Here is a 27300-nt window from a genome sequence, read left to right on the forward strand (position 1 = left end):
AGGTGCTGCTTGCCTTCCCGTGCTCCAGGTGAGCAGCTCAGCTCCCGTGGCTTTCTTGCGTGGTGCTTTTAGACACAAACCTCACACTGGAGCTGCTTTTTGCTCTGGAGCTGAATCCCCCCATTCCAAGCCTGCTGTTGAAACCCACTCCCAGCCCCAGTATGTTCCCACCTCTGTAGCTGCTCCCAGATAAGACCACGACTGCCATGGGAAAGCAGGGGCACAGGGTTCGTTTGGAAGAGTACAAAGGAATTTCAAGCTTTACTTTCACACATACCAGTTATTTCTTGGACAGTCTATCACTGACTGGATTTCACACATCTTATTTCTTCTGGCCTGAGGCATCTGAGTCTCCCAAGGGACAATCTCAATGTACAAATCCCTTCGAGTTCAAATTTGGTCGAGGAAAATGTGTCTCAGGCTCTTCGGTTTCCCTAGTCCCACCTAAAGGGCTGGAAAAATTATATTAATTTTTGTGCAGATAATTACAAGCTGCATCTTCCTTGTCTTATCCTCAATTCCAGGTACAATCAAGGAATCACTTAATATATTGTATAATGTATATAAATATATATATATTAATATATATAAAATATATTTGTGAGATGGATTACTTACAATATTCACAGCACCAACACCTTCTCCAGACAGCCTGGAAGAAAGAGAGGATGGAGAAATCAGGGTTCCTTATACGGATAATTTCAAGCAATATTTTCACACCAAGGACCTTGGAAAACAGACCCAGTGGGGGCTGGGTGTGATGGGGAGTATCCAAGAGGATTTGGAATGACACCTGTTACTGTGTAGGATGGGAGTGAATTCCCTCTGCAAAACTTTGTGACACTTTCACCTCCTTGCAAGGCAAAGGTGAGAACGTTTCTGGATTTGGACGTGATTTGGTTTGCAGGGGCAGTTCCCAGCAGCTCTCCTCACTCTTCCTGTAAGTCATGATCTCGATGTCCAGGGCCAGCTTGATGTTCATGAGCTCCTGGTATTTCCAGAGCTGCCGGGCCAGGTCAGCCTTGGCTTTCTGCAGGGCTGTCTCAAGTTTTTCCAGCCTGGCCCTGGTGTCCTTGAGGGCGATGTCCCCATGCTGCTCCATGTCAGCGATGGCCATCTGCAGCTTGGCCACCTGCAGGAACAATTCCAGTGGCCATGTGATGGGTCTGGATCCCACTTTCCAGGCCCCTTCCAGCCAGGAGTGGAGATGGGAGTGCCGCATGTTTGGGGAGGTCCTGTGCCTGCACCTTCACACTGCCCATGTCTGAGTGGAGCTGCTGGACCAAGTGGTTCATCTCTGAGATCCCCACCCTGGTGTTCTGGAGGTCATCCCTGTGCCAGCCAGCTGAGACCTGCAGCTCCTCCTCCTCCTGTGCTGGGTGGGCTGGGAGGTGATATGGGGGACAGGCAGAGACTCACCCTGCTCTGATCCTCTTTTCACCAGGACTTCCCACACTCATCCCCTTGAGCTTCCTCCTTCTGTCTCCTTCTGCTCCTCCATCTCTCATTATCAAAGCAGCATTTTCCCATAGAGTTGTGAAGAATCATGGAAAGGGAAAAGACCTTTAAGACCAAGTCCAACTGCCAAACATCTCCAAGGAACTATTTGAACTCCTCTCCAAATCCACTTCATTTTCCACCTGTCCTCACTGCTTGTTCTCTCCAGTATAAATTAGCCTTTGGGAAATGCTAAACAAAAATCTCCCTGTTTGTTTTCACCTCCTCACCTTGCTCTGGTACCAGGACTTGGCCTCAGCGCGGCTCTGGTTGGCAGTGTCCTCACAGTGTTCCTTGACTTTGGTGATGATGCTCTCCAGGTCCAGGCTCTGGCTGTTGTCCATGGACAGCACCACTGAGGTGTCAGAGATGTGGGTCTGCATCCAGCACAGCTGCTGTAAGTCAAACAAACTCATTTTCTGTGCCAAATGTTTCGCTGTTTGTTTGTCCTGAGCTGAGGTGTAGAAGAGAGTTGAGGAGGAGCTGCAGCACTGATGCGAGAGATGACTCACTTCCAAAAATTTAGAAAGGTTTATTAAACTTTATCAAAAATACAACAGAAGACTGAATAGAGAAAATATTATGGCGCCAGGAGCAGCAGAGGATTTTTCCCACCATGTGCTTATCCACACAATATAGGTTTCATCTTTTAACCCTTTAGCCCCACCCAAAGTTCTGTCTATCGACTCCTTTGCTGTCCAGTGGTGGAGTTAATTTCCTTACAACTTGATTGGAGATCAGCTGTTGCCATAGTAACGAGCTTACCATCCCAAATGTCCCAAACCCGGGCTGTCCCCTGATAACAGTGCAAGGGGGGTAAAACATTACTATAAATCCATAAAACTTCTCTTAACATATATACATGATTTTAATTGTGAGAGTCAACCATCGCATTACTCATCTATCACACTGACCAGCTCTTGGGCTCCTTGAGCCTCTGGAGACTGGGAAGATGGGGGAACAGCAGACTGAGAAATTTGGGATATTCTTACTGCTTCGTAGAGGGCTCACAGGAAGTTTATCTCATCTGCCAGGGAATCCACCTTGGTCCCCTGATCCACCTTGTTCACACAGGCAGCATCCACATCCTGGAATGGTGACAACGGAGCTTGGACCAGACCTTCTGTGGGTCATTGGGTGAAGTCTTTGTATCTAACACAAACCTTTGGAGTTTCAGATTAAATTAAGAACTGAAATTTCTTATTAAACCAGAAATGGAGGATTACTTAATGGAGAATTTCTCTGCACCGTTAAACAGAGCCAACAGTAAAGTAATTTCTCACTTCCACCTTTTTTTTGGGAGGGGAGGAGGGAGGATGTCCATGAATCCAAACAATGTCACACCACTGAATTTCCCTTTTCCTGCCAGACAGATATTTTGTACAATACTTGAAGCAGCAGAAGCTTCTTATTGTGTCTCCTGCAGGGGAGACCAGGGGGCTGTGGATGCTGGGACTGGACACAGAAAGGCTGAGGACTGGCAGAGCATCTGGTGAAGGCACAACATCCGGATGACCCAGAGCTGATCTGGGGGACCAGATCAGTGGGATCTGTAGGACACTCCTGAGTTTGGGATGAGGGACCTGAAACAAGGAGGAATTACAGCCCAGCACTGCCCCACTGGCACAACCAGGTGTTTCTGCTTCCTGGGATGACTCCACCTGTGCCCCATGCTCTGGGCCTGGCATTGCTGGATACAAAGGGTGATTTGAATGTGGTTTTTCCAAAGCTGTACCTGCTTTGGTGGTGGTGCCTCCTCATATTGAACATGACAAAGTTGTTCTCTGCGGTCGTGCATTTGTTGATCTCCTGCTGGTACCTCTGGGGAGGGAGAGCTCAGAATCCCTTCAGAGCCTCCACCCTGTGCAAGCCCGCTCTCCACACCAGGAGAGACCAAAGGGTCTCTTCCTGCAGGCGTTTACCAACAATCCACAGATTTTTGGAGGGAGCAGCGCTGGAACAGAGTCCTTGATGAAGCTTTACTGTTTTTACTTCTATGTCACTGATTGTGATGGAAAAGGCAGCACCCCTGGGCTGGAGGGTGGGAGGGGCCGTCTAGAAAAGCTGAAGGCCTCATCAAAGGCACCTTTTATCCCGTGAATGGAAGCCTTGTGCTCCCGAAATGTTCTGGGTGGAGCCGGGGGTGAGCTCATCGCCACACCTGGTTAGTCAGGAGAGCCAGGATCTGCGGGATGGCCGGGGAGGAGGGCGGGGGGGGGCCGGGGCAGGGAGAGTTGAGGCCACGCTCTTGGGAAAGGTCAAAACCCAGCTGGAGCCTGGCCCCTTGCCCAGCTCCCATGGAATGCTTAAATGGGGGAGATGAAAGAGAGAAAGAGAGGAGTTCAAAGGAAGGAGTCCGTGCAGGTAATAAACCACTGGCCTCTCCTGGCCCTTTCATGGGGGAAGATTTATTCCCATCAGGAATATCCATCCCTGAAAATAATTTCCATTAAGCAGAGGCCCAGCTTTGCGTCCATTTGTGGGTCTCGAAGCTCTTGGCCACATAGAAGAGAAAATTTAATGTCTGTTTTCCAGTTGCTGGATTAATGTTTGGCCCAGAGGAATCAGAGGTTTGGGTTGGAAGGGACATTAAAGATAATGTAATTCCAATTCCCATATGAGGAAGAAAATTTGGGATTCAAAAGTTTAAAATAGTTAAAGGTGGGAAGAACAAATTCCTAGGAAGCGGGGCAGGAGCCTGATGTTGTTTTGTAGGTGTAGATGCATGAGGATGGTCCCTGCCTAGCAACATATGTGATGTCATTGAGCTTCACCCCAGAATCCACTGATCCCAAAGGAATATTTGCCACTTTGTCAGACACAAGCAGAGCTCTAAAGTCTAAAGTGCTTCTCTGATGTGACCATTGACTGTCCAAGGATTTCATGTGCGTGCTGATTTCCTTCCCCAGGGCAGTCAAGGATGTTTCAATGCTGGAAGGAACTTTTCCTGTTGGGAAAAGTGGCACAGAGTGGCAGGCACATCATCTCCTGGGAAAGGAGAGCAGAGGGTTCAGGCAGTTCACCTCACTCCCACATCTCATTTTTCTGGTTCCACATTGACAATTTAAGCTCCTCATTTATTCACATCCATTCCCAGGAGATCCCTCATGGCCATGGGAGCAGGCACAAATACTGGATGGATGTTTTCCTGAAGTGCAGAGTGGAGGAGAGAGGGAACTCCTGCTCCCAAGAGCCCAGAGATGCTGAGCTGAAACTCGGGCCCAGGATCCTGGTGACTTTCCATGGGGTGGGAGGTAACTCCTCACTTTCCAAAGTGCTCAAACTATCCAATACATTGAACTAATTCTGATTTAGTTTTAAACTAAAAGAAGAGAGATTTACATGGGATATTGGGAAGAAATGCCTCCCTTTGAGGGTGGGGAGGCCCTGGAATGGAATTTCTGGAGCAGCCATGACTGCCCCTGGATCCCTGGAAGTGTCCAAGGCCAGGTTGAACAGGGCTTGGAGCAGCCTGGAACAGTGGAAAGTGTCCGTGCCCATGGCAGGGGTGGGATGGGATGAGCTTTGAGGTCCCTTCAACCCGAACCATTCTGGGATCTTGTGATCCCATGGATACTGATGGCTGGGATGGCTCCACACTGGGCTTCTCAGCTGACAAACACTGAGATGCAGCTCCAAGCAATTCAAGCAAAACACAGAGCTCCAGGGAGAACTTGGAGCCCCTTCCAGTGCCCAAAGGGGCTCCAGGAGAGCTGGAGGGGGACTTGGGACAAGGGACAGGGGGACAGGACACAGGGAATGGCTTCCCATAGCCAGAGGGAGGATAGATGGGATACTGGGAAGAAATTCCTCCCTGTGAGGGTGGGGAGGCCCTGGAATGGATTTTCCTGGAAGCTGTTGCTGCCCCATCACTGGAAGTGTCCAAGGCCAGGTTGGATGCAGCCTGGGGTAGTGGGAGGTGTCCCTGCCTGTGGCAGGTGGTGGGATGGGTTGATCTTTAATGTCCCTTCCCATCCAAACCTTTCCATGATTCTGAGGTCACATTTTTTGGGCTATCTTGGGCCTTTTCACTGACTCAGGAAGAACGGAGTGAAGTAAAACTGGACAGGTCTTTCTGTGGGTGTTGCCTACCTGACCTTGAAGTCCTCCACCACATCCTGCATGGCCTTGAGCTCAGAGCTGAGCTGCAGCCTCTCCTGTCCTAGAGCCTCCAGTTGCCACCTCGTGTTGCTGATGTACAACTCAAACATGGGCTCCAGGTTATTCTGCACAATTTTCTGGCCTTTCAAGAGGCTCCATTTGGTCTCCAGAACTTTTTTTTTGTTTCTTCAGGAACTGCACCTGAAAGCCATCAGAACAATATAAATAATTCAGGATCCTCAACTCAAAACTTCCTTGCTTTTCATGAAATGGAAGTTTAATATGGCAGGGGTTGTAAATGTTTTCTGTAATTTAAAGCATGATTTGATGGGCATGTCACCAAAAGATTATTGGTGGGAAGTTCTGGGAGCCAGGAGAAATATTCAGCTGCAAGGAAACCTGGAGAAATCATTTGCTCCGCATCTGGGTTGTCAAAAAGATCTATATGGACAGAGTGGATACGGAACAAAGTCCTGCACAAAATCCTGAACTCTGCTTTAATGATTTAGAATTAAATGTCTAACATTGAGAACTTCCTGACTCCATCTCCAGGTAATGCCAGAGCTGGAGGAGCAGAATGTGCCTCACCTTGTTGATGAAGGAGGCAAATTAGTTGTTGAAGGATTTAATTTGGTCCTTGTCCTCCTGCTGCACCTGCTGCACATTGGGGTCAATCTCCAGGTTCAGGGGCACCAAGAGGCACTGGTTGACCATGACCTTTTGGATCCCTCCAGGGCCACATCCAAGCTCTGCTTCTCCAGCTCTGCCTCCTGCCCTGGGCTGTCTCCTGTTCTGGCAGCCCCGGGCCCTCCACTCATGGCCATCCTCGTGCTCGCCCCAAGGCTGTGAGGGCTCCTCCTGCTGAAGGCTCCTCTGGCCCTTCCCGTGCCTCCAGCAGGGCCATGGGACATGGACTCGGAGCTGCGGCTGCTGTGCAGGATGGGCATCATGGAGGAGCAGCACCAACTCCGAGAGACCCAACACTGAAAGAGGACAATGAGGTGAGGTGGCAGAGGAGCAGGAATCTTTGTGAGAGAGGATCAGGAGTCTTCTCAGCCTTTTATGCTTTTGGAGAGCTGGGCTTGACCATAGCTTAAAGGAGTGAGCTCATGGGTTTGGTATCTAGCACTCAGTCACCCCCACCCGTTCTAATGCCACAGGATGGCAGAGACAGCTCACAAAACTTTCCAACCCATATTTTCTAAGGTGTTTTTCAAAGAGGAGATTACTGGTGGGGCAAAAAAAATCCATTTCCATCCACAAGTTGCCTTTGGGCTTGGTTTTAGCTTGGTTAAAGTAGTTCCTGTTTAGTTTAAAGCTGATGAGACTGAAGTTGCCGCAAGAGGGAATCCAGAGATTGGGAAAATGCCAGTTTGATGTGCTTTGCTAAAGAAAAATCCTGACTCTGCCCCCAGATTTCCAGACATTGTGGGGTATTACAACCTGTGCTGATCCAGGCAAGAAGTTCCTGTCTTGGTCTGCACTCCTGAGCTTTCCAGGCAGAACTTCATCTGCACTGAGGTGCTTCTGGTAAAGGTAGGGATTTGGGAGACAGCAGTGCCCTTGTGGGAGCCCAGAATTCTGAAATGAGAATTCTGAAAGTCCAGGGTCCCTGAGAGAAAACAAACTAAGGTGTGAAAGTCCTGCTTATAAGATGAGTCACAGAATGTCCTGGGCTGGAAGGCACCCACAGGGACCATCGAATCCAATCCCGGTCCTGCACAGACACCCCAAAATCCCACCCTATCCTGAAGGCCATTGTGTAAATGCTTCTGGAGCTCTGGCAGCCTTGGGGCGTTGACCATTTCCAGTGGTTTTGCTTCACCAATTTGAGATATCCTGGCCAATGGACCAATTAATGTGGTGGGTCTAGTGCTGGCCACACTCCAGTGCACCCACTAGAATATCCTCACTCATTTCCTGCTGCGAGATAGGGGGAAGGCAAAGCAGGCTCAAAACTTTAAAAGGGTATAAAGAAAGCTTTATTAACAGTAACTAAAAGAAAGAATAATAAGAATCAGAATAAAATCTTTAGAACACTTCTCCCGCCTAGAACTTTTTCTGTCTTATTACCAATTCAGTCAGTTTATCACTTCTAGAACAGTCTTTCTTCAATTCACTTAGGGAGAGAAGTTCCTCTTGTTAAAGTTGTGGAGACTTCTCCACAAGGAAACAGTTCTCTCATGGCTTTTAATTTCCATGAATAGCAGCCCTCCGGGAATCTGCAATCATGAAGTCCCTCCCATCTTTCACAGCCTTCCCACAGCTGTGTTTATGGGTCATGTCAACTTATGGAATGCTATTTTAAGGATGAGTTGTTCAAGAGCAAAGATTTTCTTTATCTATCTCTGAGATCATCTTCATCACTGAGAACAGAGGTCTTCTTCTTCTTTCCATGGGGCAGAGGGTCTTCATCACTCTTCCCTCTCTCTCTGTTCAAATTTCTCATGGAATCACAGCTACTTTAACATGTGCTTACTTAACATGGAGGCCTTTGTTCATATCTACAATTTGAACACTTAATCTCCTCATACTTTTTCAATGAGTTACAGGGAAAAAGAGTCTGATGTATCAATTACATCTTTCTCCATAGCTTTACAAAAGTATTTCAGCCCCAAAATCAAGGCATCTCCTCATCCATCCCATCTGGGACTTGACTCTTTCTTCACTGATCTTGGTGTCTTCATGTTGTTCCTCTGTGTGTTCTCACTCTGTTCTTTTCTCTCACCCGAGGGAGGATTGATGTCTGTAGGTCTCATCTGTGTACTGAAAGAGTCAATATCTCACCCAGGCCTGCAGATGGCTGTGATTTCTGCTGGGCAGTGGTGGAGCTGTTTACAATAGAGGATTTCTTCAGCAGCCATGCTGGGGGAGGGCCAGCATCTCAGCAGCCAGGCCAGAAACAGCCGCAACATGGCTGCGTGCCGATGGCTTTTCCTCCCCCTGCCCGGTGGTTGCGGATGAACCCCAACAGTGGCAGAATCTTGGCCGAGCCGGCCTGGCCCAGGGCTGCTCCTGGGGCCCAGCAGACCAAGCTCAGCCTGGGCTGGTGGCAGGGCAGAGCTTAGTAGCACCCAGGTGTTGGCAACCGCAGCCATGGCCTGGCCTTGGCCCTGCGGCCTCCCCTCCCCTGCCCGGTGGTTGCAGGTGAACCTCAATGGCAGCAGAATCGTGGCCGAGCTGGCCTGACCCAGGGCTGCTCCTGGGGCCCAGCAAACCCGACTTGGCCTGGGCTGGTGGCGGGGCTGGGCTTAGTAGCAGCCAGGTGTTGGCAACCGCAGCCACGGCCCAGCCTTGGGCCCACGGCCTCCCCTGCCCTGCCCAGCAGCCGATGGGGCACGGTGGGCTCCGCGGGAAGGGCCTCAGCCCCATGGCAGAGCCTGCCCAGCCCAGGCCGAGATGGGGCTGGGCTGGACTTGTTGATCTGATTTCAGGCCTGAAAAGAGAATTTCCAGGATTTTTAGTTTTCAACATGTGTGTTTACAGAGCTGTGTTCATCTTTCTAGTGGTTTAACAAAGTGTCAATATTTAGAATGACTCACCAATTCATTTTATCGGGAACAGAGGAAGCTCTCCGCAGCTCCTCTCAAAAAAACTCACTTCCGTGGTGGCTCCAATGATAAAACCAGCACACCATTCCTTGGGGAGTCTGTTCAGTGTCCTGACACCCTCTGGGGAAGAACCTTTCCTGATATCCAACCTCAGCTTCCCCGGCACAGCTCCAGCCATTCCCTGGGTCCTGTCCCTGGTCCCCAGAGCAGAGATCGGAGCTGTGCCTCAGGACAAAGCTGCAGCCCCCAAGGAGTCTCACCTCAGTCTCCTCTTTTCCAAGGTGGACAAACCAACCCTCAGCTGCTCCTTGTGTGATCCCTGCAGACCCTTACCCATCCATGTAGCTCTGGATGGAGCTTTGATGCTGGACAGTGCTTAAATAACAAACCAAACTCCAGCTCTGCTGCTGCAGTGGGATGTGGACTTGAGAGGCTGGAGAAAGATGGGCAGGTGCTGAAGAGGACAAGCCACTTCCTTTCCAGTGCCCCGAGGGTCTTTCACTGTCTCACAACCTCCTCTGGGGACATTATTTCTCCCAAAGAGGGTTACTTTGGGGGTTTAATGGATGTTTTCCATTTCATGGTAATGACAGTGGAGGTGTTTTACCAGTCCCTGCAGATGTGTATGCAGATCAGATGAGCTGCAGCACCCATTTTCCTGGGAAAACCAAATTTATATCCCTCCATGACTCATCCCATTCAATTACAAAGGTTTGGGTACAACTACTGTGGCATAGAAGGCTGAGATGTCATAATGTAGGAATTAAGAGAGAAGAACTTTCTCTTGTGCCAAGTAGGAAGGGTACATATCTTCCCATCCTCATGGAAATAGAACATCCAAATGCTTTATTCCTGTTGGATATGAGGTCCATGAAGCTGGAGAGGAAGGAGATGTCTCAACTTGTGTGTGACTTTTTTTACCTCTAAAGCAGCAAATTTACTGTGCTGCACCAACCACCCTTTGCCACAAGGTAAGATAAAAGAATTGTAATTAAAAAGAGGATGTGACATAATTAATTCCACATGCCTTTTATTAGACAAACACCGGGGAATGAGGGATGTTGAGGGTCAAAGGAGAAACAGGAGCACACCATCTTTTAAATACATAATGACACATGGGTTTGATTTCCGAATCTTTTGAAGGAGCTGGATGAGGACTGGACCCAAGAGAAGCCTCAGTGCTGGTGGCACTGGGGCCTGGGAGTCAGTTCCTCAATAACATCTCCTGGTGGAGATGGAGTTGAAGCTGGAGCTGCTGCCTCCGACCATGCATGAGCCACCTGTGCCATATCCACTTCCGGAGACGGAGCCTATTCCCATTCCAGCGCAGACCCCACCTACAGCCCCACCACTGGAGCTCAGGCAGTTGCTGCTTCCATATCCCATTCCTGAAGTGGTCACAGCTGCCAGAGGAAAACACCCTCATGAGAGGAATCCACAGGCAGTGGATGAGTGGGAGAGGCTCTGAGCAGGGGTGGGAGGTAGATCTAGAAAGTGCCAAAAGTCTCTAAAAGTTACTTACAGACGTTCACTGAGCCAGCACCTTCTCCAGAGAGCCTGTCAGGGAGACAAAGAGAGCCAGTGAGACTTCAAAGGGAACCCATGAGCAGGACCTGCTCACAAAGGCAGGAAAATTTCCTTTGAATATTTTTGAAAGGTGGGAAGTTTGTATGAAAGGCTGCTGTTCCCAAGCAGCTCCCCTTCACAGGCACTCACTGGTCTTTAAACAGCTTTCATATCTGAATGTGGGCCTGACCAGGGTCTGCAACTCCACTGCACCTCTGAAAACTGGCATATAAAATCTCACCCACCTGCACTCCTCGCCCTCCAGAAGCTTCCTGTAAGTCACGATCTCAATGTCCAGGGCCAGCTTGACATTCATGAGCTCCTGGTATTCCCGGAGCTGCCGGGCCAGGTCAGCCTTGGCTTTCTGCAAGGCTGTCTCCAGTCCCTCCAGTTTGGCTCTAGCGTCCTTGAGGGCTGACTCCCCACGCTGTTCTGCGTCAGCAATGGATGTCTGCAACCCAGTTACCTGCAAGGGAAAATCCAGATTTTCTTTCTTTATTGAGAGCATAATCCAGCTCTTTGTATCTTGAGGTCCTGATCCCAGATCTGATGTTGGGTTAACATCAATAGGTATGATCTTAATCATCACTGATCCATGAATTGAATTCAATTCATTGAACTGATCCATGTTCTGAGCCAGGTCACGATCTGGATTTACCTCCACAACTCTCAGAATCTCCTTGCCGTCATTGATAATACACTAACTCTTGGTGATGTCACTGCTCTGATACAAATCCAGTCATGTTCATTCCTGATCCAGCAGAACTCCCTTGGTTGAATTTACTTTTATTCCCTGGGTAACTCAGAGATCGGGTCACAGGAAGGGTTACATTTGATGCACTGGCGATGCCCTTTACCTGTTTTTTCACGCTGTCAATCTCGGATCGCAGCCGCTGGATGTGGCGGTTGAGCTCCGAGATCTCCTGCTTGGTGTTCCGGAGGTCGTCCCCATGCCTGCCAGCCGTGGCCTGCATCTCCTCGAACTGTCACAGAGAGGAACAACCAGTCAAAGGAAAACGAGCTGGATTTAGAGCCCAACAGAATGTAAGTTTGGGCATGTTTGCGTGTTCAAAAATGTGTGTGTGTGTTCCCAATCCCAAATTAACACTTCCGAATTTCATAGGGTTAATAAATCTGAAGACATTCTGTGTTTCAAAATCACAGTGGGACCCACCTCCCCAGGGGAATTTGGGTATGGGAAGATGGTTTTCCCCTTGCAGAAGCCTCCTCAGGTGCTTACCCTGGACTGGTACCAGGACTCTGCCTCGGCGCGGCTCCGGTTGGCGATGTCCTCGTACTGCGCCTTCACCTCGGCAATGATGCCCTCCATGTCAAGGCTACGGTTGTTGTCCATGGTCAGGATAACAGAGGTGTCAGAGATCTTGCTCTGCACCTGGGACAGCTCCTGCAAAAGCAGCAAATATTCCTGAGTCACAACACAAACTTTGTTTGGAGGATGGAAAGCCCCAGGGTTAGCAGGGATAGCTGGGTGAACAAAAGGATTTTTCCAAGACTGCTTCAAGCAGAAATGTGAAATGGAAAAACCATTGAATTATTTAGTGCAACACAGGGGAAAATAATCAGCCCTGAGGCTCTGAAATGGGAAAGGAAGGCAAGGACTGGGAGAAGGATATAAGCTCTGGTGCTCACAGCTTCGTAGAGGGCTCTGAGGAAGTCAATCTCCTCTGTGAGAGAATCCAGCCTGGCCTGCAGATCGGTCTTCTCCAGGTAGGCAGTGTCTGCCTCCTAGGAGAGGAAACACATTACCAGAATGAGGTGAGTTTAAAAGAAGCAGAGGAAAAGCTGGAGAAGGGGTTTCTTGCAGGGCTGGGAGGCCACATGGGCGTGCACCCACCTTCTTCAGGGTCACAAACTCATTCTCGATGTCCGTGTGCTTGTTGAGCTCCTCTTCATATCTGTGGAATGGACGTGGAGGGGTGGTCTAGGCTCGTTTTAAAATTATTTCATGTTTTCAGGACCAGCCTCTAATTTTTTTTGTATGTATAGTTCTGCACCTTGGTGTTTTTGCCCTGTAATTTTCTCCCTGTTACTTTTCAGCCATATCTTGTATTAAACCCTTTTAATACAGAGGAGGCTTTTCTCAGAGGAGTAAGTCAGCAAAAAGGCTTTTCCCCCCTCATTTTCTGCATCTGTTGCAGCCCACCCAGGCCCAGGGAGACCATGAACAGACTCACTTGTTCTTGAAGTCCTCAGCAATGCTCTTCATCTTGCTCAGCTCCCCTCCCAGGTTCTCCTTCTCTGTCATTAGGCTGCTCAGGTGCCTCCTGAGGTTGTTCAGGTAGGTCTCAAAGAGGGGCTCAATGTTCATTCTCACTGTTTTGTTCCCCTGTTCTTGCAGAAGGGCCCACTTTGTCTCCAGGACCTTGTTTTGTTGTTCAAGGAATCGGACCTGGAAAGAGAAGGGTATTTTAGCATGGTTTTCCTGTGAGGCACATCCTGCAAGGATTCACTTGCTGGAAGGTGGAAGGTCTCAGCCCTTCAGGAACAGCTGACAATTTAAACACTCCTGCTCTCTTTCCCAACTCTGCTTCCTTACATCCAGTACCACCACTTTGTCCCTGTTTTCTGGTCTCACTACAGCATTCCTGAAACATGTAAATGGTCTCAAAGCTGGAAACCCTCAGGATTTGTTCCCAGGCTGCTGGGATTTTAGAACTGACAGTACAGAAGCAGCAAAATTGTGGCTAAAGATATAATTCACCCTTGTTTGTGCTTCTCCAGCAAAGAATCACCACAGCACAACCAGGAATCTCAGGTCTCACCTTGTCGATGAAGGAGGCAAATTTATTGTTGAGGGTTTGAATCTGATTCTTCTCATCCTTACGGATTCTCTGAATATTGGGGTCAACCTTCAGGTTGAGTGGCTTCAGAAGGCTCTGGTTAACTGTCACTTCATGGATGCCCCCAACTGGGACAGCAGGGAATCCAGGGCCACCGCCAATCCCAAACGGACCAGCAACTGCCCCACCAAACCCATAGGAGATCCCAGTGCCAGCACCAAAACCTGCAGGTCCGTAGGAGACACCACCTCTTCCAGCTACGGAGATCCTCTGGCATTCGCCAAGGTTGTGGAGGCTCCTGCTTCCAAACCCTCCAGTGAACCTTCCATAGCCAGTGGTGGCCCTGCAGCTTCCAGCTTGGGGTGCAGGGCGCAGGCAGAGGCTGGAGCTGCTGGCATTTGGGAAGAAGGCAGAAGAAGCGCTGAAGTTCCTTCTGGCCTGGCTCCTCACGGTGCACTGGCGGGACATGGCAGCTGCTAGGAGTGATCCAAGGAATAAAGGAATGAGAGGAAGTGGCTGGAAGTGAAGTTGTGCTCCCCCAGCCTGGGACTGGCCCTTTATACCCTCCTGAGGTGGGGATGGCTCTGGTGTGGGGTTTATCCTGCTGATTAACTGGGCTTGGCACACCCACAGTGAGTTCACCATGAGCACCATGGGGCTTTCAAAAAAGGGCAGAGGTTGCATTTTTTTTGTGTTGAAATATCTGAGAAAACCTCGATAGTGGCTTCTCAGCTCCTTTTTGCAGCCACCCCTTTCCCACTCCCTCCTTCCACTGCTGCAGGAGATGGTTCTTTGTTGGGTAAGTGCTTGCTCATCCCCAGTCCATGGATGAATCAACGCAGGTTGTGTAAGGTTAATATGGTTGATTTTGGAACATTGGTTCCTGGTGCAGTGTCTGAGCTCTGAGGAGTCTCTGGTCATGGGTTGTGGTTCTCAGCAAACTCCAACAACTGAGGAGTGTGTCCGGAGATGGGAATGGAACTGAGGGGCAACAGCACCTCAGGTCTCAACCTGATGGGAACTGTTCTCTTCTTCTTGTGTTTAAACGAGAATTCCTTAAAGTACAACTGGTACAGGAGAGGGAAAGAGGTGATGGAGGGAGGGCCAGGGTGGTAATGGGCAAGTCTTGGAGCACCCGCCACCAAAAACAGCTGGGGAGTGGGAAGGATGTGGAGGGAATTTTATGAACGGCATTCTCAGACCTTTTCTTTCTGTGAAAACTGCCCATGTTCCACAGAACCATCAGGGTTGGAAGAGACCTTCAGGATGACCAGTCCAGCTGCCAGCTCAGCACTACCATGAGCACCCTAAACCATGTCCCCAAATGTGCCAAGTCACCCTGATTTGGACTTACAACAGATGGTGACATATCAGAACCTGCTCCAGAAGGGAGTTTCTGTCATCTGTGATGCCACAAACCGTGACTTGGCAATTTCTCAGGGCTTCACCTGTGCAGATTTTTGATCTATTTCCTGACTCATGGGATGGCTTTGTCTCTACATGGAGCTACCAGGCTGCCCTCCCCACACCTGTTGTTTTTGCCCTCTTACTCACCAGCAAATTCAGTGCTAACAACATTGCTCACAGACACCTCTTTTCACTCCTACCCCCTGCGGCTTCCAGGAAAAGCCAAACAGGACATTTCCCTGGTGAAGGACATGGTGTCTTGGCTCCGGCACAGAGGGGATTGTCCTAGAGCAGGTGAGGTGCTCCCAAGAATCTCCTGGTGCCTTATCTGGGTGCCCAGGGGTGGGCATGCTTCTCCCAGCCCCTGCAGCCCCTGGGGTTTGTCAGCCCAAGCTGAGCACCTGCTCCTTGGAGATGGCAGCCCTCCCACAGAGCATCCATTGTGGATGTGACAGCCTGGTCAGGGAGTGAGAAAACTAAATCAGTTTTCCCAGAATCAGCCTGAAAGACTTCAGAAAGTTGAAGATAAACAATGATAACTTATTATTATAAATAACCTGCAAGTGTTGTTTTCCTACTCTCTGTTTTCTTGTTTTTCTCAAAGATTATTTATAAGAAGGGCATCTTGTTAATTAACCAACCAAGTGAAATATATTAATTAAATAACCAATCAAGTCCACCTAAATCAAAACAACTTATATAAAAAAGCAGTCCAAAATAAACAACACGTTATACCAATCAGCTTTCTGGTGAGCCTGTGTCATTTCTCACTCAACAGCAATAATCCATAGCTTTCTCCAGCCATGTGCAGGCACTGCGACATGCCACAGGTCTTTGCAGGTGCATCTTTCAGGAGCTTGTCCTGGCACACGTGGCAGCTGAACAAAAAAGTTAGTGGGACCAGAAGGTCTCAGGAGGGAAATGGGCAGTTTCCCATCATCTCTTTTTGCCTTTCAGCCAAGTTTTTTTTTTTTTTTCTTTTTATTTCTATTTTTCTCTCTGTTCTTGTAACATTTGCATTACACACCCTGAAATGACAATAACTGTCTTGGGAGTGTTTCAGCTTCTCTGTGTTACAACAAGCAGCTGTTTTTAAGAGAGAGGAGCTCCTGTGACTGAGCCTCAGGCTGTCCTAAAGAACTCTGTAAAATCCTTATGGGCACCAACCTGCAATCAGCTCCCTCCACACACTGCAAATCCAGGCCCCTGAGTGCCAGCACCATCCATGTCATTATGACTAAGGCTTTAATCTGGGCTGGGCTGGAATTAATGGGGATCATCTTCTCCTGCTGGAATACCAGCCCCAGGTGATGGCTGCAATCTTTTGGGATGCAGGAGGTGACAGCCTGGAGACCAGGGCCCTGCTCTTCAGCAAGGACAGCTGTAGGTTGGTTGAGTATCCAGAAGTGTGATGCCCTGGAAGAACAAATATCTGGCCCTGTATTTCCTGGGCTGGATGATAGGCTTTGAACTCTCTGTGCTGTGGCCCAGGTGTGGATGCAGTGGGCAGCACCTCCTGATGTCCCTGTTGGACGTGGGACCAAGTGTTGGTGTCACAGGCGATGGAAACTCCCTCCTGGGACAGATTCTGATGTTTCCTGATCAGGGTGATTTGGCACATTTGGGTGTAGGGTGATCATGGTAGTGCTGAGCTGGCAGCTGGACTGGGTCATCCTGAAGGTCTCTTCCAACCCTGATGGTTCTGTGGAACATGGGCAGTTTTCACAGAAAGAAAAGGTCTGAGAATGCCGTTCATAAAATTCCCTCCACATCCTTCCCACTCCCCAGCTGTTTTTGGTGGCGGGTGCTCCAAGATTCCTGTCAATGCCCCATGTAGTGACCCCTCACAACATGAGGGCTGGAGTGTGTCCGGAGACGGGAGTGGAACTGGGGCTGGAGCACCAGGGAAGGGTCTGGAGAACTCCTGAGGGACCTGGGGGGCTCAGCCTGGAGAAAAAGAGGCTCAGGGGAATTCCTTGACAGGAGGGGGCAGCCAGGGGACAGTCAGGCTCTGCTCCAAGGGAACAACAGGACAAGAGGAAGCAGCCTCAGACTGTGCCAGGGGAGATTGAGGTTGGACATCAGGGGGAATTTCTCCATGGGCATTGGCAGGGCCTGCCAAGGGAGGTTTGGAGTCCCCATCCTGGAGATGTCCAAGGAAGGACTGGATCTGGCACTTGGTGCTGTGGGCTGGGCTACAAGGTGGGGATTGCACAGGCTGGATTCCATGATGTGGGAGGGCTTTTCCAACCTCAGGGTTTCTGGGATTATACAGTCCCATATCCTCGTGGTTAGGGAGGGTGTGTTTGGGCAGCAGAAGGAAGGCCATTGGCTGATCTGGCCCAGGTTGCTGTTCTGAGGGAGGGAGGATATTGCTCCTTCCCTGGAGGCTGCTGAGAGAGGTGGTGGAGCAGGAGTGGGGACCCACAGCAGATCCACAACCAAGCCTGCAAGATTTCAGGAAGGAGATTTCCTCAGGGATGCACAAGACATCCTAGAAAAAACTATGGGAAACTACTGGTCCTGAAGGAAACCCTGAATCCAGTCTGTCATCCCAGCACTGCCAGTTCCCTTCTATTTCCCCAAATCCATGAGTATTTTCTTAAGAGGGTCCCTCTACTCATTACTTGAGCCTATTAAAATACGGGGAGTGAGGGCTGGCCTGTTTTTTCCAGTCACTTCTGTTCATTCAAGTGACCTTCCAGCAGTGAGATCTGTCACTGCAGATGTTTCTCGGCTTTTACTTCTCCATTAATTTCTCCCAATTAGTCAGAACCACATCTGAAAGCCCTACACCTCCTTTGGTTTTTCTTCCACCTTCTCCAAACAAGATCTTGTCTCCAACATATCCTAAGAACCTGAAGAAACACTGGATCTTGAAGACTTTCACTTTTCAACAGTGAAACAAGTCCCTTTCTTGGGTTTTTAAATAGCCACTGGATTTGTGACATTTAATTCAGTGTAGGACCATATCTGGTTCATAATTCTTACTGACCAGAGTATGGACCTGATCCTGCCCCTCTGTGTGTTTAGAGGGGAGGGAACATCAGCACCAGGACCCTGAGCCAGGGAGGGCTCTCAGCCTGCTCAGGCAGATGTTGACACTGCTGGCTCCAAGGCGTGGGTGACACCAGGGGTTTGGGATGGATGATTCACCTGAACAGGCCAGGGGGTTGCTCTGGCTCCCCTGGGAGTTAATTCCCTCTTGTTTGAGGTTTGTGCAAGTACATCACACACCTGGCACTGGGATCCCACCCCCAGGATCCAGACTCTTGGATGCTCGATGGGCTGGGAGCTGAAAATAAATGAAGCTCAGACCTTTTCCCCTATGCCTGACTCCTGCCTTGGCGTGTCCTGGTGTTTGGCTTCCAGGTGTTTTCCCTGCACAGTGGGGAGGGAATGTCGAAATCAACACCAAACCTCCCTCTGAGGTTCTGCTGGGCTGGGGTGTTCTGGCTGCTGACAATGAAATTCAGTAAATCTGAGTGAGGAGCAAAAATCTGAGCCTTTAACTGGTCAGGGCCTGAGGGAAAGTTCTTGTTACCTGTGTTTGCATTTGCTCTTGCACTTCTTTAATTAAAAGGACTACAAAATAGAATAAATTACATGTGCATTTTTATTAGACAAACTCCAGAAAGTGAAGAGAGACGAACAGTCATGGGACATATTTTATATACAAAATCCGGCCAAAAAATTGCTGAGCTGGAGCAAGCGAGCTGCAAATTTAACCCAGTGAGACTCCGCTTCCAGGGCTGAGCCCCAGCAGGATGTGTGCAAGACAACACAGCTGAGAGGGAGTTCCTAAAGTAAGACTCCTGTGGGACAGGACTTGGGGTGCAGGTGGCCCTGGTTGTGCTCACCCCGCCACGCTCCAGTAAAGGACCAGTTTTGGTGTTTTACAGTGCGTGGCGGTGACTGGAAGGAGAATTTTAGCTCCTGTAACTTCTTCTGGTGGAGGAGCTGGAGACAAACTTCATGCTGGAGCTGCTGCCAGCTCCGAGGGTGGTGCTGCTCATCCCGGGAACGCTCCCACAGTTGAAGCTGTTCCCCAAATTGCAGATCCCCCCTCCCATGCTGAGGTTGCTCCCTCCTCCGTATCCCGTTCCCACTGTTGTTCTGGTGACAGCTGCAAGGAGGAGAAGGAAATGTTTCAGTATCTCTGGGCATTGGCTTCTTGGTGTAGAGACACAGGAGTGTTTAAATAGGGTAATTCTTATGTTTTAGAGACTTACAGATATTCACTGGGACCCCATCTCCAGCCAGCCTGTTCAGGGATAGAACACAAGGAAGAGGATTAGAAGCCTGTTGATACTAGGGGGTGGGGGAACAATAAGATACATTTCCCAGAGGCCTTTGAGGAGAAAAGTAAAATCACACCATAATTCATGGGGTTTTTTTGTTATTGCTGTTATCTGGGACCATCTCCCCACTCTTGAGATTTTGCTTAGCATTCCAGAAATGCTGAGCTTCTCCTGTGCCATCCCCAGCCCCAGGGCTGGATGCTTCCCACCCACCTGCACTCCTCTCCCTCCAGAAGCTTCCTGTAGGTCGCAATCTCGATGTCCAGGGCCAGCTTGACATTCATGAGCTCCTGGTATTCCCGGAGCTGCCGGGCCAGGTCAGCCTTGGCCTGTTGCAGAGCATCCTCCAGCTCAGCCAGTTTGGCCCTGGCGTCCTTGAGGGTCAGCTCCCCGCGCTCCTCGGCGTCGGCGATGGCAGCTTTCAGGTTTGCACACTATGGAACACAAAGCTCAAAGTCCCCACCCCAGACCCAGGTTGTTCTTTACCCCTGATGCAATCCCTTCCAGCCACAGAGATCTTCTTGCAGCCACCAACATTTATCCCAGCACCAGATTTAGTGACAGTTTTATTTTTGAATGAAAAAGGGTCAAACTGAGCAGAACAGGTTGTGCCAACCTTTTCTTTCCTCTCCCTTGCAAGTCTGGGGGTAAATTGGTTAAAAGTGGGGTTTGCTGCCCTTTACCTGTTTTTTCACGCTGTCAATCTCAGATCGGAGCCTCTGGACATGGCGGTTGAGCTCCGAGATCTCCTGCTTGGTGTTCCGGAGGTCGTCCCCATGCCTGCCAGCCGTGGCCTGCAGCTCCTCGTACTGTCACAGAGAGAAACAACCAGTCAAAGGAAAATCCACCACGTTTGGAGTTACCAGGAGCCTGAGAGTCCCTCCTCCAGCCCAGATCAAGAGGTGGGAGGGTTTTCTTGGAAGAGTCGGTCTTTATCTGTTCCAGACAAGATATGAAGATAAGGGCATGGAAACCCCAGATCCTTCACCTTGGTCTGGTACCAGGACTCGGCCTCGGCGCGGCTCCGGTTGGCGATGTCCTCATATTGAGCCTTGACCTCAGAGATTATGCTGTCCAGGTCCAGGTTTCGGTTGTTGTCCATGGTAAGAACCACAGAGGTGTCAGAGATCTGAGTCTGCATCTGGGACAGCTCCTGCAAAGAGCACAGGGAATGAGGTAATCCCCTTGGGAGATGCCTTTTCACCCTTCCAGGTGAGCTGCAGACCTGGGAGAGGCTGTTACAGATCGTTATCTGAACAGCTCAGGTGTTGGTGCAACTCAACAGAGGGGAAGGATTTAGCATCTCCCGGAGGGAGAGAAGCTGTTCACTGGGGGCCGGGATGTTTTGGAGCTGGTTGTACTCACTGCTTCGTAAAGTGCTCTCAGGAAATTAATTTCTTCAGTCAGCGCATCTGCCCTGGCTTGGAGTTCCACTTTGTTCATGTAGGAAGCATCTACATCCTGGGGGATGAGAGAGTCTTGGGTGGTTTACACCCCTATCAGTAAATCAGGAACGCGCATTGTGATAACAGTCCAGGGAAGAAACCATAATGAAACTGAAGGGGTTGGAATTGTAATGGGTGGATTTGTGACTGAGTGGGTGATCAGAGCTCTACAATGAGCCATCCCACAGTGCCCTGGAATTTACTCTCACCTTCTTGAGTGTCACAAATTCATTCTCTGCGATGGTCCTTCTGTTGATCTCATCTTCATACCTAAAAGAGGACGGCACAGGGAGTTTTTGTTTGGGCAGGTAACAGAAAGATTTGAGTTTGCTGGAATGAATTTCCTTCAGAGCATTTTGCATACAATGCTCTTTTCCCTCAATGAGAGACCAGGAGCTGAACCAGTTAAAACAAGTACATCAAAACAATTAGAACAAATCCATTATTTTTTACTTATTTCTGGCCATTAGTCATCCTCTTTCTGCTGTTTTAAGCAAATGAAATGTGCTGCTCTGAAACTTTCAGACCTACTGTGTAATTTTTTCCTCTCAGTAGGTAATTTAATTAATAAGTCTTTGATCATGCTCCAAATTATTCCCTAAATGTTGGCGTACTGGGATCTGTAACTCCGTTACTGAGAAAATTTCTCTTTGAGAAAATGTCATTGCTGGGAATTCCAGGATCCCAGATTCTCCTGGATCCCCCAGCTGGTTTAAGGATGTTGAGAGGAGAAAGGCTGCACCTGCCCAGGTGAGTAGAGCGTTAGCTCAAGACTTACTTCTTTTTGAAGTCCTCAACCAGGTACTGGGTGTTGACGAGTTCTCCCTCCAGCCTCCCCTTGTCGCTCAGCAAGGAGTTCAGCTGCACCCGCAGGTTGTTGATGTAGGTCTCAAAAAGCGGCTCCAGGTTGTTCCTCACTGTTTTCATTCCCTGCTCCTGCAGCAAACTCCACTTGGTTTCCAGCACTTTGTTTTGTTGCTCAAGGAATCGGACCTGGAAGGAGAAATATCCTGAAGGGGCTTTGAAAGAACAGAGACTGGGGAGAATTTCCCTGCAAATGGGAGGGTCTGAGAACTGGCTGAGAGGGTAAAATGCTCCTTCCAGCTGGTTTTCAGAGCCAAATTCTCATCTGTTGGGAGGTTTGACTGCAGGGACCCTGTTCAGTGTTAGAAACTCTGGAAAAGCCCTTGATTTTCTGGCTTCCCATTCATTGTTTAAATTGAGACCAGATACAGGGATTTTGTGTGAAAAATGTGAGCAAAATCACATAAGGAGCAAAGAACAGCTTGCTCTTTAATTAAAATAGCATTGTTAAGGCGCTGCTTCTCCTTCCCTTCTGTAGAGCTCCCCTACCCCACTAAATGTCCAAAATATTGCAGCATTTTCCTTGAAACCACAAAAGAGCAGCTTGACCAGAGCAGGAGCTGAGCAGATGTTCTTGTGCATCAGTGAAATGTGGTGGGCAGACAGATTTGGATCAGATTTTGATATTTTGAACTAAAAATCCAAACATTTTGGTGACAGATTTAAATGTCTTTGAGAGAATTCAAGCATTGAGAAGCTGCTTCTCCCTTGTGCCAATTTCTTGGTCATTTTAGGTGGGTTTCTGCAATTAATTTGATCATCTACAAAGCTGTTCCCAAGGCTCCTGAAATGTTCAGCCTAAAGTCTCCAGAAGGGTGGGATTCTCCTCTGGAGATTTCTTTCCCTACTGCCTGTGACATGTGGGAGCAGCAAATGAGGAGGAACTCAAACACCGGATGATTAATTCATGGCAACCGCTATGAAACAGGTGTCATTCCCTGGAGCTTCCAGGGCATCTTCCAGTCTTATTCCTCACTTCTATTCCTCCTTGATCAGCTTTTGTCCTCATCAAGCAGAAAAGAAGAGTGTCCCTGTCAAAAAAATCAGATATATAGGAAAGCTCACCTTGTCAATGAAGGAGGCAAATTTGTTGTTGAGGGTTTTGATTTGTTCCTTCTCCTCTTTTCGGATCCTTTGGATGTTAGGGTCAATCTCCAAGTTGAGCGGTTTCAGAAGGCTCTGATTGATGGAGACTTCATGGATGCCCCCAGCTGGGAATCCAGGGCCACCCCCAAAGGCCCCGTATCCGTAGCCAAGGTTGGCTGGAACACCAAAGCCGCCCCCGTACACACTCCCGGCACCACCAAACCCTGCCGAGCCATAGAAGCTGCCACCCCTTCCAGCCACGGAGATCTTCTTGCAGCCACCAACATTGTAGAGGCTTTTGCTTCCAAAGCCCCCCCCGACCCTGGCAAAGCCACTGCCAGCATTGCAGCTGCCCAGGCGGGTGACGGAGCAGGAGCTGAAGCTGGTCCGGCACGTGTTTGGGACCATGGCTGAAGCAGCGCTGAAGCCACTTCTCCCCCTCTGAATCCTCACGGTGGACTGGCGAGACATTGCTGGGGCTTTTTGGATTGGGGTGGATGCTGCAGCTAGAATAAAAGAGCAAAGGTGCTGGCCTGGAGCAAGGAGTAGGAGGGAAAGGAGAGAGGTGAACCTGTGCTCTGCAAGGGCTGGGGAGAGCCCTTTTATGCATGTATGAGCCTGGGATGGGTTGGATGAGGTGGATCATCTTTCTGATGAATTAGGCTTGGCATGTCCAACAGCATTCTGGAGAGTGAACTCACTCTGCACACACGCCCTGCTGAAATAATACAGCCCAGGTTCTCAGCAACAGGGAATTGTTTGGGAATAACTGTCGCCGGTCTTTGTAGACAGCCAGACTCGTCCCCATTTCAAAGCTGGAAAGTGCCGATGAGTCACGCTGGGCACTGGCAGCAAAACACCGCTCAAGTGCCTGTCACTCAGCACCTCTGTCACTGGAAAACTTCATCCCTCGGGATTGCTTTCGCCCCTTTTGTTCACAAGCAGGTCTTGGGAAAGTTTAAATCCTTGTGCCTTAGGAGTGGGACCGGTGCCAGTTCCACAGCCAGCCCTGCAGCCAACTGTTTTATCCTGGAGTTTTGGGATAACTTTGTGATAAGATTCTTGTGAAATTTGCCCCGAGAGGTTATGGACTCCCCATCCCTGGAAGTGTCCAAGGCTGGATCAGATGGTATTTGGAGCAACCTGGTCTATGGAAGATGTCCCTGTCCATGGGACTTGATGCTCCTTAAGGTTCTTCCCATCCAAAACCATCCTGTGATTCCATGGACCACATGGAGCCACCACAGAAATTGGCAGATACAGTTTTGTTCCCATCCCTAAAAAGCTCAGGTCCCTCAAGAAATCCTGCTGGAAATCCTGCTTCTTCAGGCTTATTCCACTGTCTTAAAAAATATAATTACATTAATAAAAATGGAATATTTTGACAAGATCTTTTTGTTCCTGTGTGGATTTTGACAGCTGCCACTGAGCTCTGTCACAAACACGTGCTGCCACCTCGGGTTTGAGGGTTGGGACTTTATTTTAGCAGGATGAAAACAAACAAGCAAACAACTCAGAAATATATACATAGGAGGAAAGATTGTGGGAATGGGAACTGCTTTGACTACACTGGCTCTGTGGAAATGGAGTGCTCCGGGGCTGTTCTCAATGCACACTTAATGAACACAATGTCATTTCCCAAGGATTTAATCAGCTCTTTCAGCACATCTGGAAGTGTGATCCTGCCTGCTGAAATCCACTGGAAAGCGCAGGATTCCCTCTGCCCAGGACCACTCTAGGACATCCTGGGTCTTTCCCACCACAGGTACCAGCACAGCCCTTTGTATTTAACAGATGGTTTGAGTAAAAATAAAAGATAAAAATGTAAAAATTAATTCATTTTGAGGGACAAAAAGTGCTTGTGGTGTTTTGTGTTGTTCAGGAAAACAGGATTTGTATTTAATTTATTTATACAATAGGCTGAAATTGTAAATGTATACTTCTGAGCAGCTTCCCCTTGTGCTGGCTGCAGACCAGTGCAGCTGCTGCTGCAGCACAGGAAGAATGGAATAATGAGGAATCAACAGAATAATGAGGAATCACCCTGGTGGGGGCAGTTGTGCTTCCATCTGCCCCTGTCTGGTGATGTGTCCAAGTGCAGGAAACTCCCAGAAATTTTTTGTGTCCGCCTTGTTTCCCAACTGTCTGAGGGGCGATATTTGCAGTGGAGGTTTTAAATTTAATGTTATTCTTAGGCAGGGTTTGTCAGGTTGGTTTTATGTTTATTGCCAGACTGAGATTTTATTGCAAGGAAGGGCTGAATCCTGCAGGTTTTACACAGTGAGGCCATGTCACTGGGTCTGACTCTGGACCCCTGGGAGCTGGATGCAAACAGATTGGAAGCAAAGTCTGTGTCCAAAGGGCATTTTTGAAAGGATTATTGATCAGTCTGGGGGCTTTGCCCACCAACAGACAGACATCAGGACTTGAGGTCATGCATTCATTCCCACATGCTGGATTCCAGTCCCAGGCAGAAAGATTTCCAACTGAAAAAAAAGGGAAAATTAGGTTGGGTATTGGGAAGAAATTCCTCCCTTTGAGCGTGGCAAGTCCCTGGCACAGGGTGCCCAGAGAAGCTGTGGCTGGAGGTGTCCAAGGCCAGGCTGGACCAGGCTGGGACAGTGGAAGGTGTCCCTGCCCATGGCAGGGATGGGATGGGCTCTAAAGTCCCTTCCCACCCAAACAACTCCATGACCATAGGCATTCAAAAGCAGCTGGAAGTTGCCAGCCCATGGCTCCTTTGGGAATACTCTCTCAGCTCTCTCCATCTCCCCCAGCTCTGAGTACCTGAAAGGAGTTTTATTCCAATTTTTTCCAGTGGAGATCAGCACCAAAGGGCAGATCTTCCCTCCCCAGGGAGATACACAACGTGGGGAGTCCGTGTGTGCAGGGCAGAGCTCCCCCAGTTCTCCCAGTGGGATGTGTCAGTGCTTTCCTTTTTCCCCTCAGGCTCCCTTTGCATCTGAAACTTGTCTTTTTTTGGCTAAGGAATCCACTGAGTGCGTTGGAGCCCATGGTTAATAACAGTAGTAATAATGCAGCTCCTCCAAGCAACTGAGAAGGAATTAATTTCTTTCCATTCCGTGTTCTGCCAGGGTGGAGGTGATGTGGTCATCACTCATCCGGAAGGAATTTCAGAGGTAATTACAAAAGGCAGAACTGGGAGCACAAGGAGCTGTAGCTACAGGTTCGGGGTATGGGCTGATGGAAAGGGGGGTCCCCACCCTGCTCTGTTGATGAAACACAGAGTTTCCAGGTAGCTCCTGGGGGAGTGTCTCCCATGCTCCTGCAGCTCCAGACATGGAATGGATTTGCTGCTCTGGTTCAGGGACCTCCTGGTACAGAGGCTCCAGAGGATGGTGCTGGAGCTCACCCACTGCTCGGGAGCTTTTCCTCCTGATCCCACCTCAGGAGCTGTGTCTGGGCAGGTCCCTCTGGCCCAGAGTCCCTCTGCTGTGAGAGAAGCTGGGGAGGTTCTGGAGCTCCCTTCCCTCCCCCTCCTCGTTTCCTTCCACCAGGATGAGCAGTGGCTGCAAGCCCAGAGCGAGAGGCAGGAGAACACTTTACAAACTCTGTAAGCCTGGGAGTAAAGTCATGGCTGAATTTGCATCTGGCACCATGCTGCTGTCAAGGTAAAAACTTCTCCTTTGAGATTAGGGAGTTCTGCCTCTGTCAGGGCAATAAATGCTATTCCAGCCCCTTTAGTGAGAAATCTGAGCCATTTTACTGTGGTTTAGTGAACAGGGATGTCTCCAACAGCTTTTCATCACCTCCTCTCCATCCCTCTACTCCGCTGCTCCTGTCCAGAATCCACCTCAGAATCCTTCATCTGATGCAACTTCTGAGGCTGAAATTTTTGGATGTTCCTCTCTGTGTATTGTTTGCAAAAATAACCATATTTGTAAAACAAGAGCATGTCAAAGTACCTTGCATTGGTTCACCTGTGCTACCTAATCTCAGTTTAATTATCAGCAAAGTCAAGGCTGTAATTTAGGTTAATTTCTTAAATTAAAGCCTTTGGGTTAAACTTGGGCTTCCAAGCTAAATTCAAACCCGACTCATTTCGGGCGTAATTTACTATTTCATCTCACGTTAATGAAGGCCAGCAAGACTGAGGTTTTTCCACAGGAGACCACTGAACTCACAGCATCCCTGTGCCGTGGGGCCAGGCCCCTCTGAGACCTCCTGGGTGGGAGGCGAGTGTCCATGAATCCCATTTCCCGAAGGGATGAATTAGGACAAGCTCCTCTGAAGTTTTCCCATAGGTGTTGCCCTGTGCTGGGTCCTTTGAGCCTGTTCCCAGCAGTATCTGGAGGCCAGTCAGCTCCAACTCCTGGGTGACTTTGAAGTGTAGGTGTGACCTGCTTTCCCCAGATAATTGTTTTCTGTGCCAGCATGGAGACTGGGTGCACTCCAGGCTTTGCAAAGCTCCATCACTGCTGCCTGGCACATGCCTGGGAGGCTTGTTCTCCCTGGGGTCTGCTGCATCATGAAAGACCCTCAGATTTTGGAGGGGTCTGGTATCTCCTTTAGCCTGTTCTGGTGCCTGGCTAGTGGCCCCTGAAGGAGCCTGGATCCTCCACATGTCCTTGTAATGCCTTTGGAGAATCCCCTGCCCTGGGCTGGGCTGCTGGGGCTGTGACCCCACATGAACTCCAAAGGCTGATGGTGGTCACAGGGT

At 49.3% G+C, this 27300-nt stretch overlaps 3 protein-coding genes across 4 annotated transcripts; all 3 read right to left on the bottom strand.

The window, feature by feature from the left end:
* Positions 1 to 623: 623 nt before the first annotated feature.
* Positions 624 to 8513, bottom strand: LOC121355280 (keratin, type II cytoskeletal 75-like). The gene is given in 8 exon segments (XM_041470557.1): positions 624 to 652; positions 934 to 1132; positions 1728 to 1892; positions 2490 to 2587; positions 3258 to 3316; positions 5590 to 5784; positions 6173 to 6581; positions 8438 to 8513. Coding segments are annotated over 8 exon segments (1230 nt in total).
* Positions 8514 to 10361: 1848 nt separating this feature from the next.
* On the bottom strand, positions 10362 to 13990 carry LOC121355263 (keratin, type II cytoskeletal 6A-like). Its single transcript, XM_041470537.1, has 9 exons — positions 13499 to 13990; positions 12911 to 13125; positions 12571 to 12631; positions 12366 to 12461; positions 11956 to 12120; positions 11573 to 11698; positions 10961 to 11181; positions 10672 to 10706; positions 10362 to 10552 (listed from the first exon to the last, which is right to left on the bottom strand). Exons 1-9 carry the CDS (start codon positions 13982 to 13984, stop codon positions 10362 to 10364), a joined length of 1596 nt encoding a protein of 531 aa, XP_041326471.1. The 5' UTR covers positions 13985 to 13990.
* A 4862-nt stretch (positions 13991 to 18852) lies between these two features.
* Positions 18853 to 23090, bottom strand: LOC121355276 (keratin, type II cytoskeletal 75-like). Of its 2 annotated transcripts, XM_041470551.1 has the most exons (10): positions 22826 to 23090; positions 22599 to 22795; positions 21448 to 21662; positions 20879 to 20939; positions 20590 to 20685; positions 20213 to 20377; positions 19908 to 20033; positions 19438 to 19658; positions 19156 to 19187; positions 18853 to 19049 (listed from the first exon to the last, which is right to left on the bottom strand). In XM_041470551.1, the coding sequence occupies exons 1-10, from the start codon at positions 23088 to 23090 to the stop codon at positions 18853 to 18855; spliced, it is 1575 nt and encodes a 524-aa protein (XP_041326485.1). The 2 variants fall into 2 exon arrangements, with proteins under 2 accessions (XP_041326485.1, XP_041326484.1); XM_041470550.1 differs by having other exon boundaries at positions 22599 to 23090.
* Positions 23091 to 27300: the final 4210 nt, after the last annotated feature.

This window comes from Pyrgilauda ruficollis, unplaced genomic scaffold (assembly GCF_017590135.1).
Source record: "Pyrgilauda ruficollis isolate IOZ18807 unplaced genomic scaffold, ASM1759013v1 scaffold248, whole genome shotgun sequence".
In the NCBI taxonomy this organism is placed as follows: Eukaryota; Metazoa; Chordata; class Aves; order Passeriformes; family Passeridae; genus Pyrgilauda; species Pyrgilauda ruficollis.